The 27,343-nt window shown below is 41.4% G+C and overlaps 1 protein-coding gene and 1 non-coding gene across 13 annotated transcripts in view; both read right to left on the reverse strand.

Moving 5' to 3' along the window:
- PROM1 (prominin 1) overlaps nucleotides 1-27,343 on the reverse strand; it is a 326,288-nt gene that overhangs the window by 149,576 nt on the left and 149,369 nt on the right. For all 12 annotated transcript variants that reach the window (XM_077136455.1, XM_077136450.1, XM_077136447.1 and 9 more), the window contains 3 exons: nucleotides 13,253-13,373; nucleotides 11,195-11,258; nucleotides 10,279-10,368 (listed from right to left, as the gene is read on the reverse strand). In XM_077136455.1, the coding sequence (XP_076992570.1) occupies nucleotides 10,279-10,368; nucleotides 11,195-11,258; nucleotides 13,253-13,373 (275 nt within the window). The remainder of the gene's footprint in view (nucleotides 1-10,278; nucleotides 10,369-11,194; nucleotides 11,259-13,252; nucleotides 13,374-27,343) is intronic.
- LOC143663771 (small nucleolar RNA SNORA2/SNORA34 family) lies at nucleotides 12,417-12,553 on the reverse strand. The gene has a single exon (XR_013166156.1). It is a non-coding gene; the product is annotated as a small nucleolar RNA SNORA2/SNORA34 family (small nucleolar RNA).

A 27,343-nucleotide genomic window follows, 5' to 3' on the forward strand; every position in this document is an offset into this window, starting at 1 on the left:
GTATAGAAGCAGAGGCATCTGGAAAAGGGGTCACCTCCACAGCACACACCAACCTCAACGCGGTCAGTCTGGACAAGCTGGTATCTTCAATTCCAAGCAGTTTTCATCAGCATAAAAGAAATCATCACACCCAGACATATTTTAGCTAAGAATATTCCAAGAGCTGCAGTTAAATATAGTCAGAGCATGGTTTGAGATGCCACCCCGTCTAGATGCCAATCCCAGCTCCGTTACTTACTGTGTAACCAGAAGCAGATTCCTGACCCTCTGCGCTGATTTCCTAATCTTAAAATGGTGACAGCACCGCCACATTCATCACAAAATGTGGTTGGAGCTGACTGGACTGAAACTCATCGGTGGCAGTGAGCCTGTTTTATCTGGGGAGATGCACAGCCAAGCCGAGCCCTTTTTGCCCACTCTTTATTTTAAATATATGTAAATTATAGTACCAAATACAACATAAAATTTCCTATTTTAACCACTTGCAAGTATACAATTCAGTGGTGTGAATTACCTTCACACTGTTGTGCTACCATCACCAACCGAAACTTTTCCATCACCCCAAACTGAAACTCTGTACCAATTAAATGGTAACTCCTCACTCCCTACCACCCCCACCCCAGTCTCTGGTAACCTGTATTTTAATTTCTGACTCCATGAATCCGCATAGTCTAATCATTTCATATAGGCCACCGCACTTTCTTTTACAAGAAACATCTGATTGTTTGCTATCCTGGATTTCTCCAGGACACAAATGTTTATATTCTTGACTAGAAGGTGGTGCATCACAACTCTATTTTTCCTCTACAGTGGTTTAAAGTCACAGCAGTGAGAGATGGGAAATTTAAAGAGAAGGTATCTACTCCTCTTCTTAGCAAATAACTCTTCCTGTCCTGGTCTCTGCCCTATAGTTCAAAAAAGACAGCAAAGTGTGAAACTACAAATGTGTTTGCCAGGAAAAGGGTGAATGCCCTTAACAATTGGTTTCTGCAGTCTTCCAGAGCAACCACACAAAACTTGGGCTAAAAAAAATAAATTATATGAGTGTGTGTGTACATACATATAAAAAGCACAAACATATACATACATATATACATGCATATATATATTTACGTGTGTGCCTTCATGGGTATGTGGATACTTTTTTTTAATGCCACTCTGTTATGTAATCTTGACAAAAGTGGCTTGAGACCCTGTCATGGTCAGGTTGATGTGTCAACTTGGCCAGGTGGTAGTACCTATTTGTCTGCTTGGGCAAGTGCTGGCCTGTCTGTTGCTATGAGGACATTTCATAGAATTATATCATGATCATATCGGCTGCATCCACAGCTGATTCGATTTGTAATCAGCCAAGGGGAGTGTCTTCTGCAAGGAGTGATGCTTAATCTAATCAATGGAATCCTTTTAAGGAGGATTCAGAAGAGACAGGCTCTCTTCCTGCTTCAGCCAGCGAGACTCTCCTGTGGAGTTCATCCAGACCCTCCCTTGGAGTCATCGGCTTCACAGCCTGCCCTATGGGTTCTGGACTCTGCATTCCCATGGTTACGTGAGACACTTTTATAAATTTTATATTTATGGATATTTCCTGTTGATTCTGTTTCTCTAGAAAACCCTAACTAATACAGATTCCATCCCATCTCTGCTATTACCTTGTTAAAACATCTCTGGAAAACTCTCTTACCTTTCAGGACCTCTATTTCCCCATTTGTAAATAAAGAAACTTGTTGGGCTATCTCCTAGTTACTTCTGAGAGTCTGAGAATCTAGGCTGTGACGTAACATGTTTGCAGTGCTGGGCTCTTAGTTAACCAAGTCTGATCAGGTAGCATGTTACCTAATTATGCTAACCAGACCTGATTAAATCACTGGCAATCCATGACATCCAAGATAACAATAGAACCCAGCTGGGAGTGGTTTCCTCAGAGGCCTAGGGAAGTCTTCAGGACTGGATTGTATGATCCTTGGCCCCAAATTTTATTATCTTATCTCAATAGAAAACCTTAAAACCTGTTCCAAACACTCTTGTACCCTGAATTTTGGTCCTGTCATATCTTAGCATTATTTAAGAGGCTCATCTCTCACATACCTCCCAGGACAGTTAGCAAAGCCTGAAGTCTGGTATGTGGCTCATATGAGAGTTTCAATAAAGATCTATGATGGATGGTGGTGAAAGTAGCACAGCATTTTGAATTTAATTAATACTACTGAATGGTACACATGGAAGTGGATAAAATGGGAAGTTTTGAGTTAAATATATATATATTACCACAATAAAAATTTTGTAAAACATGAAAAATAAAATACCATAGCAAAGCAAGAAACAGAGAACACAGGTGCAATCTCAAACACACAACAGAATGCAAAAGAATACAATAAAAATTTTGAAAAAGTGAAAAATAAAATACATACCACAGCAAAACAAGAAACAAAGAGCACGGCTGCAATTACAAACACATAACAGAATGCAAAAGACTGTGCCAGAACACCTTTCACAGCCCACACCAGGCACTGCTTATCTTAATGTGTGACTTACCTCTGAGAGCCCTGCCCTCTCTGCTTTGTCCTCAGGATAAGTTATTTTAAGGCCAGAAATAAACAACGACAGTGGCAAAGAATGACAAGTGATAAAATAAAACAGTGACCCAGGAAATGTGTGTGCATTTGAACAGAGTCCACAGACATTTCTGGGTCATAGGTAATATTCTCTGTCATGTCCTAGGAAGGATTTGGAAGTGATAAACATTTATCTTCAGAAGGCTGCAAAGCAGTTTATGCCTATAAAATATTTAGTGCGTTGTAGCTCTGGGAGCCATTCCAAGCCTACCCAGATCACATATACTATGTATTTGAAGTAAGTGGAAAGTTCGTTCTGACTCTCAATTCTAGTTAATTAACATTTTACCAGCCTGTAGTACATTTCCTTTATAGGTCCTGACCTGCAGCTCAAATACGATTTGCACAAAGGAATTTGCATGTTTCTGCTTGCTTCGAAGGCCACCAAACACATAAGGTGGCTAAGAATTCTTACAAAAAATTTGCTGAAACAGTTTGTATGTTTCAATATCTAAGACTTGGCATTAACTTATCCAAGCCAACTTTAAAAAAAAAATAGGACTTCAATAGTAATACGGAAAATACTGAAAAGAAAAGTTAAACATGCTTTATCTTTTATCCAAAAAGATGTATAACTCATATTATAAATTGTCAGGGCTTTGTACAGAAAATAAACGGCACGCCAGCCACATTTCATCATCCATATACCTGTGCACAGTCCCTTACCTACAGAGAACAGATACAGAATTGTGGAGCTGGAAGAGATCTTGGAAAATAATATTCCAAATACACTGAGTTATGAGGGAACCAGGTATAGGGATACCTGGGATTATCCTGTGACCACCCTATACTCGAACCCATTTCCATAATTCTACCTTCAAAGTTACACTGTGCTGCCTTCCCAAAGATGGCCCAGCAGCATCTTAAAAGCCCCAAATGTACCCAAATACCATCCAGTACGGTCCAGGTAACTCAGGCTTTACAGTCAGACCAGGGTCTGAATCTCAACTCCACCACTTACCAGCTACCCAACCTTAAACAAGTTACATATCACTTATTGCACTGAGTTGGAAATTGGAAGTGACCAGGTCTACCCACAGTGCTGTCATGAAGATGAACTAATATGATGTTGGAAACACACCTAGTACTTAACATTGGCAAGTAGCAGGTCCTCATCACTCAGTGACTTTCTCCACATTACTTTATGGTTAAATCATTTCTACAAAAGCCTACAGTGATCTTTGTTGGTTGACATCTCAAAGCCATTTCGCCCCTCTCCCATGCTGCAGCAGACCTGTGTTGGGATAACCTGGATCTCTTCACCAGCTTCAGGAGTGGGCCCTGATTGCACTTAGCCAATCCATTTCCCCTCTGCCCTTGTAGGGTTCAGAGACAGGCATGGGACCTCAGACGACCCAACCCAAAGGAAATCCAAGATGTGCCCTGCTGACCGAGAAGGAGGAACAAGGCACTGGCGCCAACCTGCTTGCAACTACAAAGGGAGCTCAAGTTAGAATGATGCTGACATCAAACAGAGCAGACAGATGGAAGAATCTCACCACGAGACCAAGCCTCACCTGAAGCTGGATTTCAGCTACACGAGCCAATGAACAATGTAATTGTGAATGCAAGTTTGAGACAGGTTTTCTGCATGTATTTCGCATATATCAAGAGATTTTATCATAAAAGATCACAAAGCCAGCCCGATTATTATTAATCCATTGGTGATGTGCAAACATTTGGAGCCACAATTAGGGGCCCTAGTCGAAAACCAGTACAAGCAATGCCAGGGATGGTGGGAAAAGTGAAGGTTCAGCATGTTTCCGTGGCTGTCCAATCTGAGTGCTGTGTTCTCGAGGTGAAGGCACGAGCAGCCCTCAGACTCCACCTCTTTTCACAGCTCCACTCATGCCAGCTAAGTAAAATGTCCTGCTAAGACACATGAGGGGGTGGTGGGTGATGGGTGTGGGAAGTGGAGACAGCAATGGAAGGAAAGTTCTCTGGAAAAACAGTTCTGACTTCATTTTCCTCACTGCAAGAAAGGAATCCAAGCAGAAAAAGGTTCAAACAACGAGTGATAAAATAATCACCTGAGTCTATTGACTCTAATGACAACCTGGAAAGCCTCTATTTCTGGTGCAATTGGGCAAACTTCAGAAAGCTGAACTACTACTCATCTGGGGTTCTTAATCCGGGATCTGTGGATAGAATCCAAAGGAATCCTGCAAATGTTGACAGGAAAATAAGCAAAGTCACGTATATATTTCCACTAATCTCTAAATAAAATGTAACCTTTCCTTTCCTACGAAAGTAGACACTGAACCACGACAGTACTGCAAGTGTCTCAATCAACAAAGAAATCACAAATCTTTCCATATCCTATTCAATTGTTACTAATATCTGGAAATATTGTTAAATCATCCCACCTTTGAAATTCAGGAGTTATCAGACCCTCCACTAGATGCTATTAGTTAATGGGTTTAATGAAGAAGCACATGCTACTATATCACATATTTGATTTATAAAAATATTTTCATAATTATATTCCAATACAATCGGTCACCTTTGTAATTCCCTGGCTTTTATTTTGTGCATTTAAAAGCATTCTGAGAAAAGTACCACAGAGTTTGCTAGTACATAATACCAAAAGGTTAAGAAACTTAGGTTTAAGCCTTGATCAGTGTGCCGATTTGAATCTGTGGTGGAGCCCAGAAAAGCCATGTCCTTTATTCCTCCTTCAATATTGCTGGCTGGGAGCATTTTGATTGTTCCCATGGAGATGTGAACCACCCAATTGTAGGTGGCAACGTTTGATCAGATAGCTTCCATGGAGTTGTGACTCAACCCATTTAAGCTTTAAAAGAGGAAACATTTTGGAGAGAATTCCTTTGGTAGAGCCACGAGAAAGCCAGCAGATGCCGCCATGTTCACCATGTACCCTTCCAGCTGAGAGAAACGTTGAACATCATCGGCCTTCTTGAACCAAGGTATCTATCTTTCCCTGGGTGTCTTAGATTAGACATTTCTATAGACTTTATAGACATTTTCTCAGCCTTAGAACTGTAAACTTGCAACTTATTATAAATTCCCCTTTTTAAAAACCATTCCATTTCTGGTATATTGCATTCTGGAAGCTAGCAAACTAGAACAATCAGGGATTAATCCTGTGAGCAATTTTCCTTAACTGCTACCAAAAATATCCTTCTGCCATTTCAGCTTGGATGTAGGAACCATTTGGACCATCATTCTGAGAAAAATGGAAAAACTCTGCTTTCACCCCTCCTTGGCACAATGTGTTTCCTCCATGTGGAATGACTGATCCCCGCTCCTCTAGCTGAGAAACCCTCACTTGATTATTCAAATGCCATCTCCTATCTGAGCAGCCAGGGCTCTGGGGTGGGGCTGCCTCAGGTGCTCATTCCTGCTGTGCCACTTCCAAACTGCATGGTCGTGGCTGGTCCCTTTTTCTCATGGAATCCCAGTTTCCTTATCCGAGGGGATGAAAATTCTACCTACCTGATATGAGGATTGCATGATTAGTGCCTAGAAACTTGCTTAAAGTGGAACCTGGGCCAGAGGTGAGCACCTCAAAATCTGAGCTAATGGTTCTTCCAGACCCTCCTGCTGTGGACTGAATCATGTCCCCCCAAAAGATATGCTGAAGTCCTAATCCCTGGTCCTGTGACTGTGACCTTTTCTTGAACTAGGGTCTTTGCAGATGTCATCGAGTTAAGATGAGGTCATACTGCACGAGGTGGGCTCTAAAGCTGGTGATAAAGAGGGGGAGATTTGGAGAGACACAGGATGACGATGGCCATCTGAAAACAGAGGCTGAGACTGAAGGGGGCCGCCACAAGCCAAGAACACCTGGGGCCACCAGAAGCTGGAAGAGGCAAGGAAGGTTCTTCTCTGGAGCCTTCAGACGGACCATGGCCCAGCTGACAAGTTGATTTTGGACTTCTATCCTCTAGGACTCTAAGAGGATAAAGTTCTATTGCTTTAAGCCACCTGTTAAGTCAGCCCTAGGAAATTAAGACACCAACCCCAAGAACATGTGGTCAGTTCTCATTGCCTCACTTTCTCACCTGGCTTCCAGGACCTATCCCAGGTGCTCTAACTGGTCACAGTCCATGCGTGTCTCTGTGGCAAGGCAATGAGCCCCTGGAGGCCAAGGCCCAGCTCACGGATAGCTGAGTCCCCAGTGCCTGGCACAGGGCCTGACACTGACCTGTCAGCACTGAATAAAGTGTCGTGGGATGAATAAGGTGGGCTCCAAGTCCTGAACCTCACAGGTGAGCCAGGTCATGTCTTGGCTCCCCGCTGAGCATCCTCTGCACTTTTATACTATGCTGTCCGCTTCACCTGCCTCCCACACCTAGAGTGCCCCTGGCCCCTGGCAAATGTCCCCATTTATCCCAGGCAGCTCTCTGCTTGTAAGACCCCCACCTAAATGCCAGGAACCATTTGCAAATGTTATCAAGGAACATGGAGCAATCTGATGGGGTTTAACTGGGGATTCTGAACCAGTCTGGGGGACTATACAAAATCCACAGGGAGTGGGGTTGGTCAGAGAACATCAGCTATGATCCTTCCTAGATCACTGTAACCAGAATGTATTGAGGGAGGATGATTTGCCAAAGCCCCCAGGTGACTGAGAAGCAGGCAAGATTGCAAACTACTCATCTAGAGTTCTCAGAGAGTAGCCCCGGGCTAGCAGCTGCAGCATCACCTGGGAGCTTGTGAGAAATGTAAATCAGAAACTCCAGGGGCGAGGTCAGCCTTCTGGGTTTCGACAAGCCCTCTGGATGTGGGGTGCACCCTCTGTGTGGGAACCCCTGGGCCTCTACAGCCATTAAGCAATTCCAGTCCTCGCCTGTGACTGGCTTGGGTGCTGGCTGACAGGACGGGGGCCTAGTGTGCTGCCACTACCGGGCACCATTCTACTCTCTGACATAAAGAGAGGTCATACTGCATGAGGTGGGTTCTCTTCATGTGAGAGTTATGGGGGTCCCGCATTTCAGGAGCCTCCATGGCCAACTTGACCAAACTGATGAGCTAAGGACAGCAGAGGGAAGACAAAAAGCAGGGGGCCCCTTGACAATGACATTGAAGCCCTGCATTAGCTACCTCCAGACACCTTGTCTTGTGTGATAATACATTTCCTAGCATTTAAGCCGCTTCAAGGATTCCTGGAACAGAGATGAAATCAATGTCATCTTCAAATGACCTCTAATTATCTCATGAGAATTGTCTCCCAAAATTCCCAAAATGAATGAAAATAATTTTACTCTCATTTTAATAGCTGCGTAGGGAGGTAGGTAAGACAGACAGAGAGAGATTTCCACAGCGTGCAGAGGGCAAGAAAAAAAAATCATCCAGGTAAACAAATGACCACAGACATTGAAAGTAAAAGGTCAGGAAGCCTGTAGATTCAAGACGAATTGCTAACCAAGGACAGAATAAATGAAAGAATGCAATCTATTTTCTTCTTTAGAGCCAGTGAAGTTATAGTATCCTAAACTTGGAGCACCAATGAAACTGGTGCAGGAGGTTAGGATACCCACCACTTGTTCATTCCAGAGCTGACAACCTGGTCCAGGCCAGCACAGTGTGAGGGAGGGGAAATGCACAAGTGACCCAAATCAATAGGTCTTGTCCTTCAGGAGCTCACTGCATGCTAAGGGAGCTAATGCTGCAAATGCCATAAATGAGAAGTGCATGTAGGGTTCCAAAGTAAAGAGCAGGAAGTAGGAGGTTCTCACCCACCATGACGGGGAAAGGAAGGGGTGGTAAGTGAGGGAAGCTTAAAGAAGAGAGGAAAATTAATGCCGGCTCACTAATAGGACAGATGAGGGGGGAAGGGTCTATGTTTTTTTCAGGCTGAGGATGCACATGCAGTGTGGGGGCAAGAGGGAACAGCTCCTTTAGGGACCTAGAATTGAATGAACGCCAGGAATGGAAGGCGGGGTGCTGGTGGTCGGAGGACTGAGATAGGAAGGGAGGCTGGAATGAGAGGCCGGGATCAGGTACGGAAGGAAGGAAGATGGTGTCTAAAACAGGAAGGCAGGAGGCATGGGTCTCTGCAGTGAAATCCCTTCTCTAGGCCTCACTTGCCTAAAGAGAAAACTGGTGATGAGAACAGATGTCTGGAGACCTCTAAGCATCAAGAGCGGAAGGCACACCTTCAGGTTGCAGCTGGATCCTTTGCAACATCAAGAAAGGAGGGAAGGGGCTTTTCGACAGACTAATCTAACACCCTGAGGTATCCTGCATATCACCCTGTTTTCAGTATACTTGTCTGAGTAGTTGAGCTGTAAAGTAGGAAGGAAGCCAATAGGAAAGGACATGATTTTCCAACTTCCACACAATTTGCTTCTTTAGGGTCTATTTTCTCAGGAACACTAGCTCACGAGAGGAAAATTCAAATTGGCAAAATGACAAATGTTTGACATAGATGAAATTATCCTCTCCATCAAGTACCCAGTAACAGACATTTTCTCAACATTTGGGAGGGTCTGGGAGGTCTTTTTCATTATAGTTTCATTATAGTTTATTAAAATCGGCACGTCTATCATGGTGATGAATACACAACTATGTGATGATATTGTGAGCCACTGATTGTACACCATGTATGGAATGTATGGGTGTGAAGATTTATTAAAAAGAATTTTTTTTAAAAAATCAGCACATCTGCTCACTTACAACTATCTGTGGTTGGCTTAAGATCTACATGCATATTGCTGATTTCTAAAAGATGTTCTTTCGGGGGGGGGGAAGAAAGAGTAATCAATAGACCTCAATAGACCCAGATCTCTTTATGCTACTCATTTGCTACAACAGGAGTCCTATAAAATTTTTTCTGGGAAGGGCCAGATTGCAGATTTAAGGTTTTGTGGCCCTATGTCTCTCTTGCAACTACCCAGTTTTGCCATCACAGCAAGAACAAGGCTACTGAAGATACTTAAACTAATGAGCATGGCTGTGTCCCAGTAACACTTTATTTTATGAAAGCAGGCTGCAGGCTCCTATCAAATTCTGCAATCATCATTATAAATCAGTTTTAGATGACCAGTACAATAGCTGTGACAGAAACTTTTAAAAACAACAAAACTATTGTGACCTGGTGTCTCTCTCTCCCTGGCCTGTCTGAGAGCCACAGTTGTGGTTCTCACCTCAGCAAAGTCATGGTGGAAAACAAGAGGACAAGTGAAGTCATGAAGCCTGGGGCCTCCTGTGTGGGAACTCACTCTCAGTCCTTTCTGTTCCGGTTGCGAGGGTTGAGTTAAGGTGTCAACTTGGCCAGGTGATGGTGGCCAGTTGTCTGGTCAGGCAAGCACTGGCCTAACCATTACTACAAGGATATTCCATGGCTGACTGACAAATGAGAAGGCTGGTTTATTAAATCATCCAACAGTTGATGGCATCTATGACTAATTACATCTATGATCAACTAAGAGTGTGCCTTCCACAAGGGAGGGAATCCAACCAGTTGGATTTGATCCAATCAGTCAGAGATGTTTAAGGGGGGAAGAGAATTTTCACTGCTTCTTCAGCCAGCGAGCCTCTCCTGTGGAGTTCGTCCAGACCCTTCACCAGAGTTGCCAGCCTGCAGCCTGCCCTAAGGGTTTTGGACTCTTGAGTCCCCGAGGTTGCGTGCGATGCTTTTATAACTCATATTTACAGGTTCTGTTTCTCTAGAGAACCCTGACTAATCCATGGGGCTTACCTGCTGCCATGGCCTTGATGTCATCCAGCACAGGAATCACTTTAGGTCTTAGTCGTTTATGAATCCCACCTCCTAGCAATGGCTTAATATCTAAATTCAAAGAAGCATAAGGCAAAGTGAGGAAGGCTCTGCTTACTTCTTCCCCTCTTAGCACACATCCTCCACACTGCAGGATTGCACTGCCTGAAAATCCATTTTGAGTCTCTCCTGCCATGAAATCCCATTTATCACTAAGACCTGGTGTTGGCTCTTGTGTGGAGATTTCTCCACATTCCTCCCAGACCCCGCTACAGCCAGCTGGCCCCCACAGACTTGGGACTGGGGACACAACATTTACCATCTCTAGCCATAACCACTGAGTCCTTAATCTTTTAGGCTCCGCAGGGATTCTCAGCTGCGGGGCTGCTGGCATTTGGAGCCAGATAATTCTCTGTTGGGGTGGGGGGGTGAGCGGGAGATGTTGCAGGATGTTTAGCAGCATCCCTCTCCTCCGCACACTAGATGTCAGCAGCACTTCCACTGTGGCAACCAAAACACATCTCCAGACTTTGCCAAGTATCACCTCAGGGGCGAAAATGCCCCTTTGAGGGAGCGAGGCCACTCCTATTTCCAGTGCTCACTGGTTTCTCTGACGGTGGAGAGAATCCTTTCCTCCCTCTCAGAGGGAATGAAGAACAAGTACTTGGGACTTACCAGGAAGCAAAAGCATTCTTACAATGAATGCTACATTTTAATCCCTGAGGAATAAATTGCAAACTGTTAACAACTCCATGGACTTATTCTCTCTGCGTTTTCCCCCTCCGTTTCATACATAACTTGTAGAAACAGCACACTTCATTTCTCAGCCCATGGCATCTTTTAAGCAAACTAAGCAATCGAGCAATCATACCTGAGGAAGTATTTTTATTTTACTCACTGTTCAGATCTGAAAAGGCCTTTTCCTTCGTGGTATTGTACTGGCCCACCATATAATCGATTTGCTAAAAACAAAAAACAAAAATTAAATGATCCAAAGCTACAACGAAGAGTTTTAACGCCCCATGGGCCAGTGGACTGGCTCTAAGGATCTTCTGGTCGGGGCTGCTTTGGCCAAGGCCCATTAGAACCCCCTCTCTCTATGTGGCCTTCTCATCTTCCAAGCGCCTGGCCAGGGCACCTTCTGTTGTTGGTGCCAGGGTTCCCAGGAGCAAGACAGGAAAAGTAGATGGTGCAATGCCTCAGAGGAAGTATGAGCACAACATCAGCACAAGTCATGTCCACTGCTTCTCCTGGACAAAGCAAGCCACAGGGACAGCCGCCTAGATCTCAGAGGTTACAAAACAGACCCACCCCCTGGTGGGAGCGGTTACAGAGAATTGGTGTCATTTGCACTCCCCCACACTGGGCCCATTTTATTTAGTGGCCATTAAAGAGCTGGTCTCCTTCTACTGTGCCTTGGCTGACCTGCTTCCCACACCTTCCCCAACACTGGATGTTATTGTTTGTGAATAACTCTTACCAATCCTCTCAGTGAAATGTGTACCTCTTTTTGCATTCTCATTTCTCCAATGACTAGGGTAAGGTTAAACATATTTTTATGTTTCATGAGCAGTAATAGTTCTTCTGTAATTCATCTACTCAATCCAGTTATTTAAATGGTTTTGTTAGAGCTCATCATATATTTTGCACCAGATTAATTAAGCTTCCCCCAAATTCACAGCAATTTCCTACCCTTCCAAGATTACAAAAGCAATCCCACATTTTCACCAGTCATGGCTGCTATCTATTTAATTTTTGCCAACTTTTTAGAAAAAAAAAGTCTTTGGTGTCTTCAAGATGGCAGGTAAAAATATTATGAATTTTTATTCACAGACTGGGAAAAGAAACATTTCTACCAGCGAGCAGGCTATAAAACTCTGACAAAATTAACTTCTTCCATTTCAATAGCAAAAAATGCCTGCATTTTTTCTCCATCCACAGACAAAAAGTCTAGGATGATATTTCATGTTTTAATATTTCTTAGAATATAATCAGCTTGGAAGAACAAATCCTTGTGTCCAGAGGCCGATGGATCCTGGTAGTCTCTCTTTTTTTTTTTGATTCCCAGCTTTTATAAAGGCTACAAATAAATATTAGGTCACATTCGTCGGCAGTGACGCAGATGTTTGTTTCTAATGAATTGACCATAACATTTCCAAAGTTCTGCAATGGCCAACAGACCAGAGGAAGACATTTCTTTAGGCTCCGGCTTGAAACCAACAGCTCCGGCAAACTGCTGGCCTTGATTCAGGGCCAACCTGGCAGACTCTTTTTAGTGACTCCAGGAGGAGGATACCCTCTCTCTGTTGGTGCCCATGAGTTTGGCATAATATATTTAGGATGGTTCCTGCCCAGGCTCTTTTTCTTTCTTTAATGTTCGAAATAGGTGATAAGTCAACCTAGATCCAGGATACAGAAATAAGATGTCCTCTCATCGCTGCCCTCCAGCCACCCAGTTCCCTTCCCCAAAGATAATTTATGTGTGTGTGTGTCTGTGTTTTCTTGCCGAGGAATTTGACATAGATATACATATATTAGCAAAAGGGTATTCATAAAGCAGAAAGGTCGCCAGAATTTTCATTACAAGAGTAAATTCATGAGAGCAACGGGGAGTTAACTATATTGCCGAAAGAAAGGAAAATGGCACCAAAGACTTTTCTTTTTAAAAGAAATCATGAGACAGACCCTTAGGATTAAGTACCTTTACAATATGTACTATTATCTTGGGTTATATCTCTAAATAAACTAAAGACACCATTTCTGAAATTATGACTTTGGGACTCTTTGAAAATCACATGCTGGGCCTGTATTGCTTCATCCATAAAATTAAAAGATAACACCTGACTAGTCATTCAGTGGGGGTCTAGAAGGTCCCAGTGAGATTTCAAATATATACGGGAACTCTGAAAAGGCAACAACGCAAAGCATCACAGGAGATGTAGGCAGTGGTCTTTACCGCTGGAGTTTCATTCAGGAGAGTTCTCAGGTCTTTCAAATTGCTGTCTGCCAGTTTCCGAACACTTCTGATCCGGGTCCCTATGTGGTGGTTTGCCACAAAACCATAGGCGATGCCAAGGCTGCAGGAAGTGGAAAAGAGAAAGAAGAACATGACTTTTGCAATTCTAGGTCCTCTGTAAGGCAGTGAGGCTTCCAGAGCAGGGATGGCAGAGGGGCTCTGCCCCCACCCCCAACTGTCTCCTGCGCCTTCTCCTAAGACCCCAAAATCGACCACCATCAAAATGTGGGCCAGAAGTGTGCCTCAGTCCTCTCAGAGAAGAGAAATACACATTTAAGATGAGCGATCAAGTTAAATGTGAATCTTTATAAATGGAACAATGTTCACAATAAATTGTAGATGAGACGGAAGTTACAAAGGTTGTAAGGTAGAGAGCCCCATTCCTGCACGAACGTAAATGCATTAATTCATAAATGTAAATGTACACACAAACACACCCCACAAGTTCCTCACCAAAGAAGACTATAAAGTAACACACCAAAATGATAGGAGTGTTTGGGCTTTCAAATGTTTGTTTTTTTCTAATTGTATCTTGTCAGTTTCTATATTGTCCAGGTTGAAAATGAATATGAATTACGTTAGCATGAAAATGCTATATGAGACGCCACACACAAGAGCATACACATTCTATTATTTCATTTATATAATGTACAAAATGGAGAAAACAACGATGTTAAAAACCAGTGGTTATACTTGGGGCACGGGTGGGTAAAGGCTGAGTGTTTTGCAGCTTAATCAGTGTCTTGACATCATGGAAATTCATACGGATGTACTTATGATTGGGACACTTTTCTCCATTTATAATATACGTCAATTAAAAAGTTTCAAAAACGTGATATGGGAAGCACCACGCATGACAGGCTGCCAGGCACGAAAGCCATCTCAAATGTCCCTATTTAATAATTCTTAATGTTGACTACTTATTACTATCCTTTGGTTTAAATGAACTTGACCAATAAGGCTTGGCCTTTGTGTTAATGCCTTCACAAATTAAACTGTTTAATTTAAAATTAATTGCCAACAAATAAATAAATAAAATTAATTGCCAAGGTCCTGGTGGATTTAACCACTAGATGGCAGCAAGGAATTACATTAAACGTATATAATAAACCACTGAATTAAATCTATATATGTGAAAACCACACCCCAGTTTTAGCACTGAAAGTCCCATGTCCCCAGGGAACTCCTCAGTCCTACGTGAATCAGGACACACCGTCACCCATTTACAGACATGATATATTCCAAGGAGCACAGGGTCGCTGGTTTCACTTAAAACACATGCTGCGACAGCTACACTACATATGTCATTACATTCCCCAACCAATCCAAGGAAGCCTACAATACACAGTGCCGGGCGATATCTCCTACGGCTAACAAGTTGTGGCGGAGTGAGTACTAGACTAGGAACACGAGATCTGGGTGCGGGTCCCACTACTGCCACTAACTCACACTGGGCACACTTGAGAAAGTCACTTCGTTCCTCAAAGTATCTGGAAACTGAAAATCAGATGAGACCAGGGCTGCTCAGGTGACAAAGTAGAGGGGTACAGGATGTTTACAAGTGCTCCAAGATTTTTTTTTTAATTCTGGTAGTGAGCTGAACAAAACGCATATTAGCAGTATTCTGTGCCCTACGGATGACCCCTTTATAATCCATTATTGGCAGCAACTTCAATCCTAAATCTGTACTGCAATTTATTAATCACATTACAGTATTCCAAGAAAAGTTTTTGCCAGATGCACTTATTCCAAGTAAAGGCCAAGTGACCCCCAAATTATGATTTTGAAGTAGTATGAACAGGAAAACAAAACGAAGCATTAAGTCTGAGCAAAGCACCTAGAACTTGACTTACCAAGTCAACTTCAAAAGTTTTATACCATAATGAATCAAGATCGTCTACCTATACCTCCCTAGCACGTTCAAATTGTTTTAGTCATTCATTACACATTCATTTTGTTATATGAGAAGTCAAAGTGAACACGGCAAACAAACTGTAAGCCCATGTCACTTGCGCTCATTCACTTGGCCTTCCGAGAGCCCTCCACCCTCTGAAGGGAAGAACCCCCTCACCTTAATTCCAGGCTTTCCCTGAAATGCTAGTGGGGTATTTCTCACTTCATAATCTATTTTGTCTGTATTCACATCTATGTTTAATTTCCTCTCTGAGACTCTAATTTAAGAGAAGGCTCAAATTGCTTCCTTTTCAACTCTGTATAATGTAGGGTCTCTTGTCAACGAAGGTGGGTTCAAAGACTGGCGTTTGAGTTCATTTGGTCCATTTAAAAGCTCTATGTTGGGCAGGCCATGGTGGCTCAGCAGGCAGAGTTCTTGCCCGCCATGTCGGAGACCCAGGTTTGATTCCTGGGACCTGCCCTTGAAAAAAAAAAAACAAGACAGCCCTATGTTTGGGCTGTACAAGTCACAAACTATGTGTCTCTTTATACAATAAAGCCCTTTACTTGTGCTCCATGAAGATCAACAATCAGCAAAGTCAATTTCCAAACAGCATTTCGATACAACATAGAATTTTAATGCAAAACGTTTATAAAGACCTAAGTTCTGCTAATCAGTAACACATCCAATTAAAAGTAAAGCATTGGTGACATCATCAGCATGATGTTAAACAGCTACTGAAAACCTCTCCCCAGAGGTTCAGTGAAAAAGAGGACAATTCTCACTTGTCCAGAAATCTGGAGGAAAGTATAGACTGGAGAGAGGTACCACAAATGCTGAATCGAAGGAAGAGAAAAATATCAAGTAGAAAACTTCTGACCTGGACTGGCTGGTCCCCTGCCTTCCCCCTCACTCAGTCCCACACAGCTCTGTCACAGAAGAAGCAACCGGGACCCCTCCCACCTCCCACCAGGGACATGACTGTAAAAACTCTCACAGCAGTGAGACAGAGCCACGCCTATGTCCAGCCAGACACAGAGACACAAGCCCACGGAGACCTGCGGCAGGACGTATCTGCCGGGGTGGGGGTGGGGGGGAGACAGAATACAAAAGGGCAGCGAGGATTCTCTAAAATGGAGGACTAGGGAGGAACCACAAAATTTTCCTTAAAAGCAGCAAGCAGGCAGGCAGAAAACTACCCAAATCAATGGTTTGGGGACCCAGGGAACAGGAGAGGACATTTCAAGGCCTAGGTCAGTGAGGGATGAAAGCTTCGAGAAAAGTGCACGGGGAATGTATTTCCAGCCCTGGGTTCTGGTGTCCCTTCCGTACCCCTGAGGAAATAGCAGGGGTTGGCCCGACCCTTGCCTGGGGAATCATCTGCCACAAGTACAGTGGAGCAAACAGCCCCACATTTGGGCGGTGAAGTTAGGGCACAGGAACCCCACAGTTTCAGCCAGGTCTGGTCGGATGCTGTCAGGGCTCCAGCTTTGCCAAACAGTACCAACTGCTGGGCAGGCCAGAAAGTGCAGATGAAAACTGCAGAGCTTTTCAGAGCCTCTCCAGACCCTGTCCCAGGCTCGTCAGAGCTGGTTTACATCCCCTGCTCAGGGACCCAGCCCTGTTTTGATTGAAGAATATGGGTGACTCAACTGCTAAAGCAGTGCCCTAAAACAAACCCAAGTCTTGCAGGCCAGAGAAAAGCAGAGCACTCTTGGGCCAGGTACTGCCGGGGACGTTGCAATTCTCAGTCTCACAGCCCGAGGCCTTTCCACATGGGAGCCTGGGAAACACCAGACACGCTGTGCCCACAGGTGGCGTCTCAGCCAAGGTGCACAGTACCCACCCTCCACCTCCAGAGTCAGGGGCTTCCAGTGCACATGGAGAACCGTGGCCTTGACTGGATTGTTACCTGGTTGGGTCCTGGCCCCGAAGGTTGTGGTAGGCAGGGAGAAGCAGACTTGTGGGGAGAAAATGGTCCAGGAGCACCATGTGCTAGGAAGGCAGGGAAAGTACAATCTGGCAAATTGCTTTTATGCCAAGCCCCTAATGATCTTCCAACGAGGGCTGCACCTCCTGTGTGAGGCTCTGTCCCTGGTTTGGTTGGAATTACTGACAAACCAAGTACCAACATTCCATGCAAGTGCAAACAACTGCAAAATCTTAGACGAGCAAGGGAAATGAACATTCAAAATAACCTCATCAAGATAATCAAATGCCGAGAAATCAACAAAAAAATCACAGAGCAATGAAGAGGCAAGAAGATATGGCTAAGTCAAATGAACAAATTAAAAAGTCAGAGGAGACACAGACTTTGGAACCACTGATCAAAGAATTGAAATAAATCCCCTAAATAAATTCAGTGGGTTGGCCAAAGATATAAAGGATATCCAGAAGACACTAGAATAGGATAAGAATTTGAAAGAATAAATAGAAAATAGCAGGTCATACAGAAATTAAAGGTATGTAGATTGAATAAAAAACAAACTAGAGAAATACAACAGCAGATTTGAAGAGGCAAAAGAAAGAATAAGTGAACTAGAGGACGGAGCAATTAAATTCAAATGCATAAAGAATAAATGGTGAAAAAGAAGGAAAAATTTAAATTGGATCTCAGGGAATTGACTGACAACATGAAGCATGCAAATGTAAGAATCTTTGGCATCCAAGAAGGAGATGAGAAGAGTAAAGGGCTGGGAAGATTATATGAGGAGATAATTGGGGAAAACTACATAAACCTTATAAAAGACATAAATATGTAAATCAAAGAAGCCCAATGAACTCCAAATAGGATAAATCCAAATAGATCCACTCCAAGACACATACTAATCACACTGTCAAATGCTGAACAGAAGGAAAGTCCCGAGAGCAGCAAGAGAAAAGCAAATCGCAACATACAAGGGAAGCCAAATAAGACTAAGCACTAACTACTCATCGGCACCATGGAGGCGAGAAGGCAATGGTACAATATATTTAAGATTCTGAAAGAGAAAAATTGCCAGCCAAAAATTCTTTATCTAGCAAAACTGTCATTCAAAAGTGAGGGAAATTTTCACAGATAAGCTAATGCTGAGATAATCTGTTAACAAGTGATCTGTTCTGCAGAAAACACTAAAGGGAGATTTATTGGCTGAATAAAAAAAAAGAGAGAGAAAGATTTGGAGGAGGGTACAGAAGTAAAGAGTGCTGGTAAGGGTAACTTAGACAAAAATAGAAAAATAGATTTGACAAATAAAAAACAAAGGATAAGATTGTTGTGTCGAGAACTGCCTTTACAGTAATAACTCTGAATGTTAATGGATTAAAAGATAGATTGGCAGAATGAATTAAAAACCATGATCCATCTCTTGGTTGTTTGCAAGAGATTCATCTTAGACCCAAGGATACAAATAGGTTCAAAGCGAAAGGATGGAAGGATATAGTCCATGCAAGTTGTTAACCAAAAGAAAACAGGGTAGATATTCTAATATGAGAAAAACAACTTTAAATGCAAAGACATCATAAGAGACAAGGAAGGATATTATATATTAATAAAAGGGACAATTCACCAAGAAGAAATAACCATCACAAATGTTATGCACAGAATCAAGAAGCTCCGAAGTACATGAGACAAGCACTGGCAAAACTGAGGGAAGCAACAGATGTTTCCACAAGAATAGTGGGAGACTTCAACACACCACTCTCTTCTATAGGTAGAACAACCAGACAGGATCAATAAGGAAAAAGAGAACCTAAACAATATGATAAATGAATTAGGCCTAACAGACATATAGATCACTGTATTCCCAAAACACCAGGGTATACATTCTTCTCCAGTGCTCATGGAACATTCCCAGGACAGATCATATGATGGGACACAAAACAGGTCTTGATAATTTCAAAAAGATTGAAATTATTCAAAGCACTTTCTCTGACCATAATGGAATGAATGAAGCTGGAAATCAACCACCAAACAACTGGAAATTTCAATATAGAGAGATTAAATGACACATGCTTAAACAATCAGTTGGTTAAAGAAGTACTGGAAGAGAAATGAGTAAATATCTGGAGATGAATTAAAATGAGAATACAACATATCAAAACTTATGGGATGCAGAGATGGTGGTGCTGAGATGGACATTTATAGCTCTGAACATCTATATTAAAAAGGAAGAAAGAGTTAAAACCAAAGACTTTCCTGAACAACTGAAGAAATCAGAGAAAGAGCAGCAAACAGTAAAACCCCAAAGCAAGTAGAAGAAATAAAATAACAAAGATTAAAGTAGAAATTAATGAATCAGAGAACAACAACAAAAAGAAATCAATAAAAACAAAAATTGGTTCTCTGAGATGACCAACAAACCTGACAACCCATTAGCTAGACTGTCAAAGTAAAAAAGAGAGAGGATACAAATTTTAAAATTAGAAAGAAGGGGAGGTGGAGTCATTATCATGGACCCTGAAGAAATAAAAAAATCATAAGAGGACACTAGTATGCCAACAAACTAGACAACTTGGATAAAATGGACAATTTCCTAGAAACAAATGAATCTATACTGACTTGAGCAGAAACAGAAGACCTCAACCAACAAATCACAAGTAAAGAGATTCATGTCAGTCATCAAAACCTTCCTACAGAGAAGAACCTAGGGCCAGATGGCTTCACAGGGGAATTTTACCAAACATTCCAAAAAGAACTAACAATAATCCTGCTCAAACTCTTACAAAAAACTGAAGAAAAAGGAACATTACTTAACTCAATCTATGAAGTTAACATCACTCTAATACTAAAACCTGATAAAGATACTACAACAAAGGAAAACTATAGGTCAATATCCCTAAGGAATATAGATGCAAAAATTCTAAACAAAATACTTGCAAATCAAATCCAACAGCACATAAAAGAATCAGACACCATGACCAAGTGGAGTTTATTCCAGGCATCCAAGGGTGGCTCAACACAAGAAAATCAATCAATGTAATCAATATATTAACAAAATGAAAGAGGAAAATCAGCATCAATTTGACAGTGAAAAGGCATTCTACACAATTCAGCATCTTTTCCTGATAAAAACACTTCAAAAGGTAGGAATCAAAGGAAACTTCCTCAGTAGGATAAAGGGCATATATGAAAAATCAACAGAATCAATCTCAGTGATGAGAGACAAAATGCCTTCCCCCTTAGACTGGGACTGAGGGAAGGACGCCACTATTATTCAACATTGTGCTACCTAGTTTTAGCTAGAGCAATTAGGCAAGAAAAAGAAATAGAAGCCATCTAAATTAGAAAGGAAGAAAATTCATTATTTGCTGATGACATGATCCCATATTCGGAAAATCCCAAGAAATCTACAACAAAGCTACCTGAGCTAGTCAACAGAGATAGCTAAGTGGCAGGACACAGGATTAAAGCACAAAAGTCAGGAGTGTTTCTATAATGTAGTAATGACCTGAGGAGGCAATTGATAAAAAAAATTTCATTCCCCATAGCATCTAAAAGAATAAATATGTAGGAATAAACTTAACCAAGGATGTAAAGGATCTGTACACAGAAAACTATAAAACTTCGCTAAAAGAAATCAAAGAAGACCTAAGACATTCCATGTTCACAGACAGAAAGGCTAAATGTTGTTCAGATGTCAATTCTACCCAAATTGATCTACAGATTCAATGTGATACCAATCAAAATTCCAAAAATCTACTTTGCAGAGTTGCAAAAGCTAGTCATCAAATTTACTTGGAAGGGAAAGAAGCCTCAAATTAGCAAAAAACATCCTAAGAAAGAACAATGAAGTGAAAGGACTTACACTTCCTGACTTTAAAGCTTATTCTAAAGCCACAGTGGTCAAAACAGCATGGTACTGACACTTCCTGGAAGATGGCGGCTTAGTAAGACGCGCGGATCTTAGTTTCTTCTCCAGGACACCTACTAGGGGAGTAGAAACGATACAGAAAGCGCCCAAAGCCACAACAGAGATAAAAAAGACAGCGTACCCCATCCTGGAACGGCTGGCTGGCTGAGAGAAGCAGCTCGGGTGAGATCGCCGAGGCGCGCGGGCCTTACCGGGCGGGGTGGCAAGCGGCCGGAGTTACTCCCTTCCCCCTTCCCGGGCCGGCTGGGAGAATTGGAGAGGCGGTCCCCTGAAACAAAGACGGCTGGCGCCCACACCACGCGCAGCCCCCGGACCAACTGAGAGAATTGGATCGGAAACCCCCAGGCCGCGGAGAACGGTGACGGGTGGGGGAGGCCCCTTCCAAACCCGTGACTCCCGGGGAACGTGCACTCTCTCAGGCGGGCCGCTGCCGCTGGCGCCCTCCCGCCACGCTTGTTGCCCAGGGCCGACTAGGAATTTCGGACGGGCTCTTTTCCTGGCTGCGGCGACCAGCAACCCCCCCTGCGTTCGGACCCCGGGCCGGCTCAAGCCGTTTCGGCTAGCGAACCCCCAGGACGGCGAGAGTTTTCCAAAGTTTAAGGTCCCACAGCACCTTTTACTGGTGGGACCCGCAGACAAACGGGTGCCACGAGCGCCACCTACTGGGCAGGATAAGAAAAACAGAACCCAGAGATTTCACAGAAAAATATTACAACCTTGCTGGGTCCAACACCAAGAGAAATCTGAATAAATGCCCAGACGCCAGCAGCAGAAGATAACTGTCCACGCTCAAAAGATTGAGAATATGGCTCAGTCAAAGGAACAAACCAATAGCTCAAATGAGACACAAGAGCTGAGACAACTAATGCTGAATATACGAACAGAAATGGAAAACCTCTTCAAAAATGAAATCGATAAATTGAGGGAGGACATGAAGAGGACATGGGCTGAACATAAAGAAGAAATAGAAAAACTGAAAAAACAAATCGCAGAACTTATGGAAGTGAAGGATAAAGTAGCAAACATAGAAAAAATAATGGATAGCTACAATGATAGATTTAAAGAGACAGAAGATAGAATTAGTGATTTGGAGGATGGAACATCTGAATTCCAAAAAGAAACAGAAACTATAGGGAAAAGAATGGAAAAATTTGAACAGGGTATCAGGGAACTCAAGGACAATATGAACCGCACAAATATACGTGTTGTGGGTGTCCCAGAAGGAGAAGAGAAGGGAAAAGGAGGAGAAAAACTAATGGAAGAAATTATCACTGAAAATTTCCCAACTCTTATGAAAGACCTAAAATTACAGATCCAAGAAGTGCAGCGCACCCCAAAGAGAATAGACCCAAATAGGCGTTCCCCAAGACACTTACTAGTTAGAATGTCAGAGGTCAAAGAGAAAGAGCAGATCTTGAAAGCAGCAAGAGAAAAACAATCCATTACATACAAGGGAAACCCAATAAGACTTTGTGTAGATTTCTCAGCAGAAACCATGGAAGCTAGAAGACAGTGGGATGATATATTTAAAATACTAAAAGAGAAAAACTGCCAACCAAGACTCCTATATCCAGCAAAATTATCCTTCAAAAATGAGGGAGAAATTAAAACATTCTCAGACAAAAAGTCACTGAAAGAATTTGTGACCAAGAGACCAGCTCTGCAAGAAATACTAAAGGGAGCACTAGAGTCAGATACAAAAAGACAGAAGAGAGAGATATGGAAAAGAGTGTAGAAAGAAGGAAAATCAGATATGATATATATAATACAAAAGGCAAAATGGTAGAGGAAAATATTATCCAAACAGTAATAACACTAAATGTCAATGGACTGAATTCCCCAATCAAAAGACATAGATTGGCAGAATGGATTAAAAAACAGGATCCTTCTATATGCTGTCTACAGGAAACACATCTTAGACCCAAAGATAAACATAGGTTGAAAGTGAAAGGTTGGGAAAAGATATTTCATGCAAATAACAACCAGAAAAGAGCAGGAGTGGCTATACTAATATCCAACAAATTAGACTTCAAATGTAAAACAGTTAAAAGAGACAAAGAAGGACACTATATACTAATAAAAGGAACAATTAAACAAGAAGACATAACAATCATAAATATTTACACACCGAATCAGAATGCCCCAAAATACGTGAGGAATATACTGCAAACATTGAAAAGGGAAATAGACTCATATACCATAATAGTTGGAGACTTCAACTCACCACTCTCATCAAGGGACAGAACATCTAGACAGAGGATCAACAAAGAAATAGAGAATCTGAATATTACTATAAATGAACTAGACTTAATAGACATTTATAGGACATTACATCCCACAACAGCAGGATACACCTTTTTCTCAAGTGCTCATGGATCATTCTCAAAGATAGACCATATGCTGGGTCACAAAGCAAGTCTTAACAAATTTAAAAAGATTGAAATCTTACACAACACTTTCTCGGACCATAAAGGAATGATGTTGGAAATCAATAATAGGCAGAGTGCCAGAAAATTCACAAATACGTGGAGGCTCAACAACACACTCCTAAACAACGACTGGGTCAAAGAAGAAATTGCAAGGGAAATTAGCAAATACCTCGAGGCGAATGAAAATGAAAACACAACATATCAAAACTTATGGGACGCAGCAAAGGCAGTGCTAAGAGGGAAATTTATTGCTCTAAATGCCTATATCAGAAAAGAAGAAAAGGCAAAAATGCAGGAATTAACTATCCATTTGGAAGAACTGGAGAAAGAACAGCAAGCTAACCCCAAAGCAAGCAAAAGGAAAGAAATAACAAAGATTAGAGCACAAATAAATGAAATTGAAAACATGAAAACAATAGAGAAAATCAATAAGGCCAGAAGTTGGTTCTATGAGAAAATCAATAAGATTGATGGGCCCTTAGCAAGATTGACAAAAAGAAGAAGAGAGAGGATGCAAATAAATAAGATCAGAAATGGAAGAGGAGACATAACTACTGACCTCACAGAAATAAAGGAGGTAATAACAGGATACTATGAACAACTTTACGCTAATAAATACAACAATTTAGAGGAAATGGACGGGTTCCTGGAAAGACATGAACAACCAACTTTGACTCAAGAAGAAATAGACGACCTCAACAAACCAATCACAAGTAAAGAAATTGAATTAGTTATTCAAAAGCTTCCTAAAAAGAACAGTCCAGGACCAGATGGCTTCACATGTGAATTCTACCAAACGTTCCAGAAAGAATTAGTACCAATTCTCTTCAAACTCTTCAAAAAAATCGAAGTGGAGGGAAAACTACCTAATTCATTCTATGAAGCCAACATCACCCTCATACCAAAACCAGGCAAAGATATTACAAAAAAAGAAAACTACAGACCAATCTCTCTAATGAATACAGATGCAAAAATCCTCAATAAAATTCTAGCAAATCGTATCCAACAGCACATTAAAAGAATTATACATCATGACCAAGTAGGATTCATCCCAGGTATGCAAGGATGGTTCAACATAAGAAAATCAATTAATGTAATACACCATATCAACAAATCAAAGCATAAAAATCACATGATCATCTCAATTGATGCAGAGAAGGCATTTGACAAGATTCAACATCCTTTCCTGTTGAAAACACTTCAAAAGATAGGAATACAAGGGAACTTCCTTAAAATGATAGAGGGAATATATGAAAAACCCACAGCTAATATCATCCTCAATGGGGAAAAATTGAAAACTTTCCCCCTAAGATCAGGAACAAGACAAGGATGTCCACTATCACCACTATTATTCAACATTGTGTTGGAGGTTCTAGCCAGAGCAATTAGACAAGAAAAAGAAATACAAGGCATCAAAATTGGAAAGGAAGAAGTAAAACTATCACTGTTTGCAGACGATATGATACTATACGTCGAAAACCCGGAAAAATCCACAACAAAACTACTAGAGCTAATAAATGAGTACAGCAAAGTAGCAGGTTACAAGATCAACATTCAAAAATCTGTAGCATTTCTATACACTAGTAATGAACAAGCAGAGGGGGAAATCAAGAAACGAATCCCACTTACAATTGCAACTAAAAGAATAAAATACCTAGGAATAAATTTAACTAAAGAGACAAAAAACCTATATAAAGAAAACTACAAAAAACTGCTAAAAGAAATCACAGAAGACCTAAATAGATGGAAGGGCATACCGTGTTCATGGATTGGAAGACTAAATATAGTTAAGATGTCAATCCTACCTAAATTGATTTACAGATTCAATGCAATACCAATCAAAATCCCAACAACTTATTTTTCAGAAATAGAAAAACCAATAAGCAAATTTATCTGGAAGGGCAGGGTGCCCCGAATTGCTAAAAACATCTTGAGGAAAAAAAACGAAGCTGGAGGTCTCGCGCTGCCTGACTTTAAGGCATATTATGAAGCCACAGTGGTCAAAACAGCATGGTATTGGCATAAAGATAGATATATCGACCAATGGAATCGAATAGAGTGCTCAGATATAGACCCTCTCATCTATGGACATTTGATCTTTGATAAGGCAGTCAAGCCAACTCACCTGGGACAGAGCAGTCTCTTCAATAAATGGTGCCTAGAGAACTGGATATCCATATGCAAAAGAATGAAAGAAGACCCATCTCTCACACCCTATACAAAAGTTAACTCAAAATGGATCAAAGATCTAAACATTAGGTCTAAGACCATAAAACAGTTAGAGGAAAATGTTGGGAGATATCTTATGGATCTTACAACTGGAGGTGGTTTTATGGACCTTAAACCTAAAGCAAGAGCACTGAAGAAGGAAATAAATAAATGGGAACTCCTCAAAATTAAACACTTTTGTGCATCAAAGAACTTCATCAAGAAAGTAGAAAGACAGCCTTCACAATGGGAGACAATATTTGGAAATGATATATCAGATAAAGGTCTAGTATCCAGAATTTATAAAGAGATTGTTCATCTCAACAACAAAAAGACAGCCAACCCAATTACAAAATGGGAAAAAGACTTGAACAGACACCTCTCAGAAGAGGAAATACGGATGGCCAAGAGGCACATGAAGAGATGCTCAATGTCCCTGGCCATTAGAGAAATGCAAATCAAAACCACAATGAGATATCATCTCACACCCACCAGAATGGCCATTATCAACAAAACAGAAAATGACAAGTGCTGGAGAGGATGCGGAGAAAGAGGCACACTTATCCACTGTTGGTGGGAATGTCAAAGGGTGCAACCACTGTGGAAGGCAGTTTGGCGGTTCCTCAAAAAGCTGAATATAGAACTGCCATACGACCCAGCAATACCATTGCTAGGTATCTACTCAAAGGACTTAAGGGCAAAGACACAAACGGACATTTGCACACCAATGTTTATAACAGCATTATTTACAATTGCAAAGAGATGGAAACAGCCAAAATCTCCATCAACAGAAGAGTGGCTAAACAAACTGTGGTATATACATACGATGGAATATTATGCAGCTTTAAGACAAGATAAACTTATGAACCATGTAATAACATGGATGGACCTAGAGAATATTATGCTGAGTGAATCCAGCCAAAAACTAAAGGACAAATACTGTATGGTCCCACTGATGTGAACGGACATTCGAGAATAAACTTGAAATATGTCATCGGTAACAGAGTTCAGCAGGAGTTAGAAACAGGATAAGACAATGGGTAATTGAAGCTGAAGGGATACAGACTGTGCAACAGGACTACATACAAAAACTCAAAAATGGACAGCACAATAATACCTAATTGTAAAGTAATCATGTTAAAACACTGAATGAAGCTGCATCTGAGCTATAGATTTTTGTTTTGTTTTGTGTTGTTTTGTTTTGATTTTACTATTATTACTTTTATTTTTTTCTCTATATTAACATTCTATATCTTTTTCGGTTATGTTGCTAGTTCTTCTAAACCAATGCAAATGTACTAAGAAATGATGATCATGCATCTATGTGATGATGTTAAGAATTAATGATTGCATGTGTAGAATGGTATGATCTCTAAATGTTGGGTTAATTTCTTTTTTTCCGTTAATTAAAAAAAAAAAAAAAAGAGAAGGGATAATTGGAGATGAAGGGATACAGACTGTACAACGGGACTGGATATAAAAACTCAGAAATGGACAGCACAATACTACCCAATTGTAATGCAATTATGTTAAAACACTGAATGAAGCTGCATGTGAGGTATAGGTTTTTTGTTTTTGTTTTTTTTGTTTTTTTTCTTTCTATTATTGTTTTAATTCTTATTCTGTTGTCTTTTTATTTCTTTTTCTA

The sequence above is a fragment of the Tamandua tetradactyla genome, chromosome 19 (genome assembly GCF_023851605.1).
Source record: "Tamandua tetradactyla isolate mTamTet1 chromosome 19, mTamTet1.pri, whole genome shotgun sequence".
NCBI lineage: Eukaryota > Metazoa > Chordata > Mammalia > Pilosa > Myrmecophagidae > Tamandua > Tamandua tetradactyla.